Here is a 10,882-nt window from a genome sequence, read left to right as displayed (position 1 = left end):
GGTGGTCTATAAGGTGATCCCACTTTACTGTATTGTTGTAATCATCTCATTAACCGAGATGTTGATAACTAATTCCAGTAGAATTTTAATTTAATTTAGTTTATTATTTTGAATAAATTAAATTACCGCTATTATTTGCTAAGAATGTAACGTTACAAAATATTAATTTAACATAAATTAATTAAAAAATTTAATATAAAATAAATAATTTAGTTACTATTTTTTATATTTATCAAACTAGAAAAATTAATCTTTTCTGAATCAAAATATAATGATTGAAATCTTGAATTTTAATAATAAAGAGACGTATTTATTAATTTTAATATAATTCAAGAATATAATTTATCAAAAAAAATTAGACTAATTTTCCCTTAATCTAACATTTTCTTTATTGACATACACAATAAAATAAAGTTGCCTAATCGTCCTTCTGGAAGCATAAGGGAAAGTTAAAAACGAAAAAAAGAAGAAGTTAACTGATCATGGAGCGTAAATCCAAATTAGTCACTGGTAATCCACGTTAAGAAATGGCGAAACCGGAGACTGTCACACAACTGAACTGCTACATTTACAAAGTCAACAGTTTCTAATTGAAATGGGGACCCTACTGCTCCAAAGCAATGCATATCCAATCTGCCGTTTGTTCAGCCACGGCCGTTATTTTGAAGAACCCAATCTCGCAACAGGAGCCGTTGATCCCAAGCTGAGCATGAAACGATTCTGGTGATTAATGACGGACGAAGAAACATGTAGAACAAGATGAAGAAGAAGAGAGAGTTAAAATAGTGTGTGTGATCAAAACAAGACAAAAATAAGACCAGCACCACATGATGCCTTTGATCAACTTTTTTGTTAAGCAATCCCATTTGGATTATCATTTCCTTTGAAGAAAGAGATCTCTGTTAGAGAGAGAGAGAGAGAGAGAGAGAGAAGATCTGTAAGGCAGTGTTTGGTGTTTGGCATTTACTCCTAAACACGCTATTCCTTTAATCGATTCCTAGCATTCTTTCTCTGTTCATAAAATAGGAAACTGTGTTTCTTTCTTTTGCTGAGTGGTATTTGGACTGAGCTGTCCTTTGGATCTCTGCTTGGCTTTTGTGCAATTTACTTCTAAATCCGGGATATTTCTTCGTGTTCTATCTGCTAAACACAGCTGCTCGATTTTGGGTAGTTATAGTTAGAAACTTGAGTATAATACTGTAAATGCCTTTGGTTTAACAGGTCATTAGGGAGTGTTCTAGATCTTGATTTTGGCGACTATGGCGGGAGAATTTGAAGAACCCTATAGCATTAGCTTTCAGGTATGCTTTAATTTTTTAGTGCTTGATTTGGGCAATTGTTCCCCCACTTCCTTTGTTTTTGAGGATCTAGCTGTAATTAGAACACTTATAGCTTATTCATGAACTTTTTTCCCCTCTTATCATATTTTCGTGATCATGTTTTATTGCCGATGCTTGATTTGGTTATCAGTGATTTAGTAGAAGTAAAGAAAAAGTTTATTTTCTTCTGCTTCATAGTTGGATGTATAATTTATTAATGTTGCGTTGCTATAATTAGAATTTAACTTCCTAGGCCGAAATCTAGATGCACAGTTCTTGATCTCGAGTCACATTCGATATGACAAAAACAGTTCTGAGGTTCTACTTGGCCTTGAACTTGTGTTTTTTGCATCCTTGTTGTGGCATCTACTTCAATTATCATATTATAAAATGCTCTTGGTCTTATTTTCTATTGTTAAAGAAATGGCTCAGAAGGACCATGTTTTTTCATATTATTTTTGTGAGTTACCATTATAATTCTTAGAAAGTGCTTTCATGCTAAACTGCATTCACACTGGAGTAGTGAGATATGTGTATTACCGTCTCAATTTGGCGGAGGCAAAAGAATATGAGACATTACATTTTCTTTATTTTTGGATATGATTGGACCTTTGACAGTAATATAATAACTTCCGTATTCCTCTCTATAAACTTTAATGTGATTTATCTGTGATAAAGCAAGATTATACTTATCAAAAGTAGGTGTGTTTCCCGAATTTTGGATTGTGTGAATTTGTTAACTTAATGACTTCCATATGAATAGCAATTTGCTATTAGAATGCGAGATTCTCTAGGCTGCTGTAAAATTTTTCTGCGACGATTTCATCAGTTGAAGTTTGGATGCTTGAAATTGTAGTTGGTCTTGCTCAACAACTATGGATAGCTCATTTTATTGTTAACTTCTAACTCATTCCCTTCTTAACTTCCACTCTTGAATTGGGCAGACAGATTCTTTGCACTCTGGCTCCATATCATTTGGAAGATTTGAAAGTGAAGAATTGTCTTGGGAAAGGAGGTCGTCTTTCTCTCACAATAGATATCTTGACGAGGTTGAGAAATACTCAAAACCAGGTTCAGTTATTGAGAAGAAAGCTTATTTTGAAGCCCATTTCAAGAAAAAGGGTATGCGGCTACCAGGTTCTTTTGAGGGCCAAAATGGGATGGAATATCATAGTGAGAATGCTGTCTTTGAAAATGTGGGCCAAAAAGAAGAAGATGATAATGCAAATGAAAGTAGCAGTTATCCTCGGTCTGAGGAGAGTGCACATGACACTCTGGAATATACAGAATTTAATGATGAATATGCAAGAGGTCAATTTGATCATACAAATAGTTGCAGCAAATATGCTCATTTCAATGAGAGCCCTGAAGGTTCAGAATATCATGGAGAATGTGAGGTGAAGGAATATGGAAAAAAAGATCCTGGTGTTTTAGCTTCTGAATCTCAGATGGAAGCTGCTTTGGCCAATGGTAATGTTTTGGTAGGAGGTGTCTTTGAAGACATTAAACCTCATGTAGCACAGCAAACTGAAACTGGATATGACAATAATGACAGACAAGAAATGGGAATGAAAGGGAACCTTAATGACAATACTGCTAAAGTGGACGGGTCATCTAGGCCTATTGACCCATCCCCTGACTCTGGAACAGTTGGTAGTTCTAAAACTACTTCTGTATATGAGCAAAATCTTTCTCCAGAGGTTTGGATTCTTTTCTATTTACAATTCCATGTTATTCAGGGGCAGAAAAGCAAAACAAATGGAAGATTAAAAACCAAAAAAAACCTTACCATTCAAAGCATGGAAAACAATGCAATGCTATAAATTTGACCCGTTCTTGCTTTTTTATAGGGCCTATGCCTATTTAGTGTCATTCCCCCCCACCCCCCACCCCCAAGTTGGTATTAGACTTTGCGCCATGTCATGTTTAATGGTAACCTGTACTCAGTTATTTTTCTCACTCCAGGTGGGATCTCCAACTGAAAGTAAATGTGGCAAGTCTGGATTGAAGTCTCAGGATAATAGCAGTCAAGTCCAGAGAAGCAACCATAGTGATGCATCAAAAACAACTATGAAGAAGCTAAATAGGAAGGAAAGAGAGAGTCCACAAAAAATGAAATCAGAAAAAAGCTTACCACAAGCCGCCTTTCCAACCAGACAAATGCAGCTCAGAACTCTGAAAAGAGAGGTCAGCCATACTAAGCCAGTATTCTAGATTTTTCAATCATATGTTTCAAAATGCCTTCACGTTCTTATTTGAGATTATTTTTAGAAATTGCTCCATAATTCTTCTCAGGATTCTGAAATTTTTCATTCAAGATCAAACCTTGCAAACAAAAGGTACTTACTGTTTCTTGCCCATTGCAAATCTGCATGTAACATGGATTGCATCCTTTAAAATGCCTCTCTTTTTGTCCAGTGACAGAGAACCAAAGATAAGGAAAAGCACTGAATCTGAAACGTCTGGATCAAAGAAAGTTGAACCTAGAGCACGTCAGAGAGCTAATGGGTTTGTTAGATGCATGATGTCTATCTGAAATATTGATGTTTCAACATTCTGAACTTAATTGTTGAGTGATTATATTGCAGAATTAAGCAGACTGTTAGCTCAACTAATTGGGACACTAGGACAAGTACTGCAGCTTTCAGTTTCAGAAGTGACAAAAGAGCAGAAAGGAGGAAAGAGGCAAGCAACCTTGCTTTTGTTTTGAATATAGCTTTTTAACTTTCCTTAGGCAAACTATTTTGACGCCTATCCCATTCTTCTTGTGACTCAACTGATACAGTTCTATATGAAGTTGGAAGAAAAAATGCATGCGAAGGAGGCTGAGATGAATCATATTCAAGCAAAAACACAAGTAAGCTGAATCTTTCAGAAAGTCTTTTGTTATTATCTCTAAAATTTATTGGAAGTTCTAGTTTAGCCTACTTTATTATGTCTATAGAAAGCTAGTATAAATTTCAAACTCAATACCTATAGAAGTAGTGCCAAAATTACTACTATTCTTATGAAACTTTAATTTTTGGTGCCAAAGGACATGCTAAAGTTGGATAAGGTTATAATGCATTAAATAGGATTCAGTCCAACATCAAATATTTTAGAAAAAATTTTAAATTTATTCTATTATTTAATAAGACTTAATGGAATGTTGTTGTTGAAGGAAAAGACAGAGGCTGAGATTAAACAATTTCGGAAAAGCCTTAATTTCAAAGCAACACCGATGCCTTCTTTCTATCATGCTGCTACACAACCGGGCTTCAATGGAAACAAGGTACGAGTCTTTCAACTGCTCATCTTTGACATAACCATTTTCAAAAGTTTGACATATAAGCACTTCTATCAGTATGTGCAGCCATATGCTAATGTAGTTGCTTAGATAAACTATTTTGTCCCTTTTATGTGGTCCACAACATAGGAGGTTATAATTATTATAGATGAATTGAAATTTTTGTATCTGGCTGAGTATCAAAAGTATAAATGAGGATCAATTCTGACACAAGCTGAGTTAAATGATTATAAGTCGTAATATAAAAATTATCACAATGCAGGAATTTGTTTTCATTATAGAATCATAATGGGAATTGCTAATAAAGCAGTTAATGGTATTATATGTAACTGGCTGCGTTCACATGCTAAAGACTGCCTTTATGATTTTCTACGTAATGATTTCATATTTAGCCTTAAGGCCATAAGAATGTAGTTTACGTGTGATGCCTCTAGTTGATACCTAAAGTAGATATCATTTTTTTTTCTGCCTCAAAAAGGTTGTTTCTTTTTTTTTTTCCCCTTTTACTTTTTGTGCATCCTACATGACATGTTGGATGAAAATAAAGCCAGTTTCTCTGTTTTTCTCAGGCCATATTTTCTAAAGCCAAAGCAGCTAAAATACAACAGAAGTCAACAACTCCAGCTAGCGGAGCTGCTTCAAGATCTCAATTGCTTTCCAAGTCTGGAAATAACCATGATGTCTCAGGTGTCGAATCTGTAAGAACAGCCAATCTACCTGAATCACTGGGGCCAACTGATTGCCATGAAATAGAAATTTCTGAAGCTGGTGAAACTCTATCAGTAAACAGCAGCCACCACCCAGAAGCTCTAGTAAAAAGTAGTAGTGCTGGCAAGGATTCTGAAAAGGTAAAGGATAGTAATTTGCAAAGACAGCATCAGAGAATGGTTAAATGTCAAAGGACCAGAGGGTTGAAGGCAAGCCAAAGAATGGGAAACGGAAGAACTAGCAGTGAGATGGTGAGGAAAGGTGTTGAGAGTGTTGGAATATGCAGCAGTTCTGGAATGGGTAGTGTAGCGGTTGGTGTGACCTCCTGAACCAAATTATGATATCGATTGGCTGAAAGGTGCAATCTCATTTGCCTGTGATGATTTTTGCATGCTAGCTGCTGTGTGAATAGAAGTGCAAAGGGATCGGTGCCACGATCATGTAATGCCCCGCATATGCCACGTGAGCACCACAAAAATCCCAACGATCGCAATTGATTGAGGAGATTACAGTTCCCTTGTGCCCTTGCTTAACAAATGTGCAGGGGATACTCTACTGCGTAGCTGGAATAGGTAAATAATAATGGTGGCTTGATCACCGGGAGTGCTTGAACTTGCAAATAGTCCTTGCTGGAGTCATTGTACTGGGATAGGGTAGCAGTGGGTGTTGGTGTTCGGTAGAAACGGTGACGTAGAGGAAATTCATAAATATAAATAGTCATTGAAATGAAGCAATATTTCGGGCCTTTTAGGTAAAGAAAAAAAAATCTGAAACTCTAGCATGGAAAAAATTTTAGCTCAGACCAAAGCGAATTTGAAATTTATCTCATTCTGAAAGTGCGATAAAACTTACCTTAAGAACTTAAAAAAAAAAAAAAAAAAAACAATTAACCTAGCACACTTTATAACTACGGTAGTTTAATAAACAAAATAAAGTTAAAAAATAAAAAAAAATTACCTTACTGCATATATATATATATATATTAAAAGTTCATTTACACTATAATCCTTAAAAGTTTAATAAAATTTATAATTTAATTCATATGTTTTAAATAATAAATAATTTAATTCTTAAATTTTTATTTCATTAATAAAATATATATTTTTTAAAATTTATTATTGCTCATAAAAAAGTAAAAGAATAAGTAAATTTTAATTTCATAATTTTATTTTTTAATATATATTAATATATTTTATAACAGTTTTATATTAAATATTTTTTTACTATATAAACTTCACATCTTTAATCTCTAAATTTTTTAATCTCTAATTTATATCAATATATTTTATTATAATTTCATATTAAATACTTTTTTAGCTTTATTAAGAAAAGTAAATATTATACAACTCAATAAATTATTTTTTATAAAATTTATATATTTTTTAAAATATATTACAATACACAGATGTATAAAATAAAAACACTTAAATTAAATTATATATATTAACATGATAAAAAATATTTAATAAAGTATTATTATAATATATAAAAAAATTTTATTTTATTTTCATTAAATTTATTATTGGACTATAATAATTTAGTGTTTAAATTTTATTTTTATAACTGATGACCGCTGGATTTCTCCACTCCGGTCTGGAACCAGGCCCACGACACCAGCTCCTCTTTTAGGGGCCTTCAAGCCTCATCACATGCATCAAGTCCGGTCCACTCAGCCTGAAGGTCGGACTCCCATCAATCTCAATCAGGCCGGCCTAACCCTTTGGGCCCGATGAATAAAATCCTCTCCGGATTCAGCCCATATCATATCATTCGGTCCGGCCCAAAATCAGGAAAAAGATCTACCCATCATTCACTTGGGATCACCCGTACGCGTGTCAGGGAGAATCAGAGGCCGTTACGCATGGGGCAGCGATCTGATTTCCTCGTACGTCCATATCAAAATAACAGGGACAAGTGGCCTAATGACACACATTCTGTTACACGTCACTGGCAGACAAAAGGAAACATATAAAAGGAGAAATACTGTCCTCTAGGTCTAAGTTTTTCCAGTTTTACAGAATCCTTGTAAAACCCTATTTTCTGGATCTCAGATCATCAATTGGCGCCGTCTGTGGGAACGAAGGAGATATTTTCATCGCCGGAGTTCCACTCTTACAATACCCACTGAGATCCACAATGGCTAACCACAACGAAAACAACGTCATCCCAAATGACCTAAGCTCTGCCCAAGAGGGGCAGCAGTTCTCCTTTTCTAGTCCTACAACGCCAAACAACCAAACACCAATCCCTTTCAACCCCTCGCCAAGCCTGGTAGGGAATGCTTCCGCCGCTACCTTGTCCAACCAGGACCTCCAAACCATGGCCCTCCAACTACAAAGCACCGCCCACTGGTTGGGGCAGATAATGCAGCAACGGGGCCTTAGCACCCCAGCAAACGTGTCGCCAGTGGTAGAAGAACCCCAGACCAACGAACCTCAGCCTACCTTCAACCACCCCAGAACTGTCCGCCAAGAAACCGAAGACGGGAGGAGGAGAGCCGGAGAAGAGGAAGAGCCGGAAGCTCAAGTTCATGGAAGAAGGGTGAGGGAGCTGATAGAGAATGATGAAGTCGATAGCTACTCTGCCGGAACCACCGGAAGAGTGGGGATCGAGACATGGGAGGAGGAAGGTCGCGCAGAGAAGAGGCCCAGGTAGGAGGAAGAAAGCGTAGACCGAAAGCTGCAAAAGATGAGAGAACAACTTTTGGCCGAGTTAGGGGTAAAAGACCCCAGCCAAACCCTTCTGCCTACCTCTTCACCCTTCTCAACGTGGGTACAGCAAGAAACCGTCCCGAAGAAGTTTATGATGCCACCTATGGCCGTGTACGACGGAGTTGGGAACCCCCGGGAGCACGTCTTGAACTACAAGACCTTCATGGAGTTGCAGACTTTGTCAGATGCCTTGATGTGCAAGGTATTCCTACGACGCTCTCGGAGCCGGCACGGGCGTGGTTCAACAGCCTTGAGGCCGGAAGTATTAGCAGCTTTGGAGATCTGGCCACTCGCTTCATCAGCCGGTTTATCGCCGGGATGCCCGCAGATAGAAAGACGAGCTACCTAGAGACGATCAGGCAGAAGAGAGACGAATTGCTCAGGGAGTACGTCGCTCGTTTCAATACGGAGGCCCTGTAGATTCCCGAGCTCGATGAGGGAAGGGCTGTAGAAGCCATGCAGAAGGGAACGACCTCAGCCGAGTTCTTTGGCTCATTGAGCAGGAAGCCTCCGACCTCACTGGCCGAGCTGATGAAGCGGGCTGAAAAGTACATAAGGCAGGATGATGCCTTGGTGACAAGCAGGTTCGCCAGAGGAGCGACAGATAAGGAGAAGACACCAGAGGGAGGGAGGCCGGAGAGGCACGAGAAAAAGCATGGCAAGAGACCTGAGCCTTACAGACAACCCTGGGATCGAAGGGACCAAAGACCTCACCCTCCTCGGGTCTCAGAACAGAGGTCACTCCCTCCGTGGGTTCCAGAGAAACCGACCCCTCTCAATGCCTCTAAAGCCGAAGTGCTCATGGCCATCCAGGACAAGGAGTTCCTCCAGTGGCCCAGGCTTATGAAAATGGAATCAAACCAGCGAGATCCTGACAAATATTGTCAGTACCACCGCACGCACGGCCACGACACCAATAACTGCTTCCAGTTGATTGCTGAGATCTAGAGGCTAATGAAGAGGGGACACCTCAACAACTTTATAAAGAAACCGGAAGAACAAAGGCCTCAGCCAAACCCAACAGGGCAGACACTCAGGAGAGTGGGAGCAGGGCCAGTGAATGATGGGTCCAGTGGAACTATCAACATGATCGTTGGAGGAACAAAAGGTCGAACAAACTAGAGAGGTACTTTTCTTAGAATATTCGTGAAAAGAAATTCTTGTACTATGAAAACATGAAATAACGTCGTCTTATAAATGCAATGATTACCTCTATTATTGTGAGTATTAACCCTCTCAGGAAAAGAAAAGAAAGATATCAGAATACCTCCTTGAGACAGAGAGACCTACTGGAGGTAGAAGACCAGGATCCCGTAAGATCTCCTGGAGCAAAAACGGCCAGGATCCGAGCCCGTCAGATCTCATGGAGCTAGAATGACCAGGATCCCTGAAACACAGCCCGTATAAGGCTCGTCAAGAAAGCAAGAAATTAAATATTGACTTCACGATGAGGAAGACGAAATTCCGAACTCCTGAGCCCGTCGCACAGGTAGCACAAAAGTCCAAGCAAAAAATAAAAATCCGAGCTCTTTAGTCCGCTAAATGAACGGACTCACGACAAAAGCAAGAGACCCAACCCACAGCTCGGATTTAAAAAAAAAAAACTCCCCATCCCAGTGGAGCATACAGCCCAGACCGCACCTACTGGCCAAGGGTCACTTCAAAGAGGGACCAAATGCCCGAGCTCATAACCAGAAAGAGAGGCCACTTGGTCTCACATGGAATCACGCAGTTGCAAATAAAGCCTAGGGATTTACCCCCTCACCACTCATGTAATAAATGCTGAGGCGGTAAAGGGGCAACCCGAGGAGAAATTCAATGGGCATGAGCAGATGACCCCAGCTTCAGCTCTTGTCAGAACAGAACTAAAAACAAGGAGGCCAATCCTGCTCATCACCTTTAAAGGTACATGATTTGACTTATTGTTATTAAGCAAAGGCTATGTGCCCGAGCTCATAGTAGCAAAGTAATAAAAGGAAATGAGAATGTCCTTACATGAATCATAAAAACTCATAAGTCAAGAGTTCGACCCACTGTTGAAAACAGAGCTCACGGGTACGGCTAGTCCAGCTCGGAAAGAGCTTATAAACGAATGCCTTAGTAAAATAGATAAATTTATAAGTCAGAGACTAAGTCTCTTGCTAAGTTTTCAGCCCTGATTAACTGAGGGGCAAGAAATGAAAGGTAATGTAGTTAATTCCTTATAAGATTCATTAAACACCTCCTAAGTGTTTTATTCGCCAATCTTTAAAATTAAACAAATTAGACTGTTTAGACAGAATAAGTAGTCCAATGAGGAAATAAAAACAGCTCAAGTATGAATAAAGCCAGAGAAATAAATAACAATCAAAATAATTCAAAATACCAAACACAAAAATCAAATATCATTAAAAGAAAAGTAAAATACAACCTACTTTGCAGTCTACTCTACTAAAGGAAAAACAGTCCTTAAAGGACTTACATGTCTAGGGGCATTAACATCTACATTACTTTCTGTACTATCTACATTTACATTATTTACATTACTATCTGTGGGAGGCCCAACACCTTCTGGCTCGGACCCCCCAATGCCCACAAAAGGCACGACCTCCAGCCCCCGAGGCCCAGCATCTCCATCTCCCAGCTCGGCGCCTGCCTCAAAAGGCCCAGCTGCAATACGAGGACCCCCTTTGGGCAAAAGTCTGTTATCCTCCCCATAAAGCACCGCCTCGCCATCAGAGTCTTTCTCTGCAGCTCGGAGTTCAGCCAATGGGGTAGAGGGAGCGTATCTGGCTGTCCTTAGACCCCGATTGTACCCAAAGACGAACATGCGGAAGCCCTTATTCCATATGGCAGTTTTCATTTCCTTAGAGCCTAGA

At 38.9% G+C, this 10,882-nt stretch overlaps 1 protein-coding gene across 1 annotated transcript; it reads left to right on the top strand.

Moving 5' to 3' along the window:
• The first annotated feature begins 566 nt into the window (after positions 1 to 566).
• On the top strand, positions 567 to 6,049 carry LOC110605193 (protein WVD2-like 7). The gene is made up of 9 exons (XM_021743572.2): positions 567 to 1,301; positions 2,264 to 3,019; positions 3,285 to 3,506; positions 3,591 to 3,658; positions 3,738 to 3,827; positions 3,908 to 4,004; positions 4,105 to 4,176; positions 4,480 to 4,590; positions 5,175 to 6,049. The coding sequence occupies exons 1-9, from the start codon at positions 1,260 to 1,262 to the stop codon at positions 5,640 to 5,642; spliced, it is 1,926 nt and encodes a 641-aa protein (XP_021599264.1). The 5' UTR covers positions 567 to 1,259; the 3' UTR covers positions 5,643 to 6,049.
• The last annotated feature ends 4,833 nt before the right edge of the window (positions 6,050 to 10,882 follow it).

Source organism: Manihot esculenta, chromosome 17 (assembly GCF_001659605.2).
Source record: "Manihot esculenta cultivar AM560-2 chromosome 17, M.esculenta_v8, whole genome shotgun sequence".
NCBI classification, from domain to species: domain Eukaryota; kingdom Viridiplantae; phylum Streptophyta; class Magnoliopsida; order Malpighiales; family Euphorbiaceae; genus Manihot; species Manihot esculenta.
This window is presented reverse-complemented; position numbering and strand designations above follow the sequence as displayed.

Bases quoted from the DNA above. Each gene is read 5' to 3' on its own strand.
- LOC110605193 (XM_021743572.2), top strand. From the start codon at position 1,260: ATGGCGGGAGAATTTGAAGAACCCTATAGCATTAGCTTTCAG. The intron at 3,507-3,590 runs GTCAGCCATACT...GATTATTTTTAG, and splicing joins TCAGAACTCTGAAAAGAGAG to AAATTGCTCCATAATTCTTC. The intron at 4,177-4,479 runs GTAAGCTGAATC...TTGTTGTTGAAG, and splicing joins ATATTCAAGCAAAAACACAA to GAAAAGACAGAGGCTGAGAT.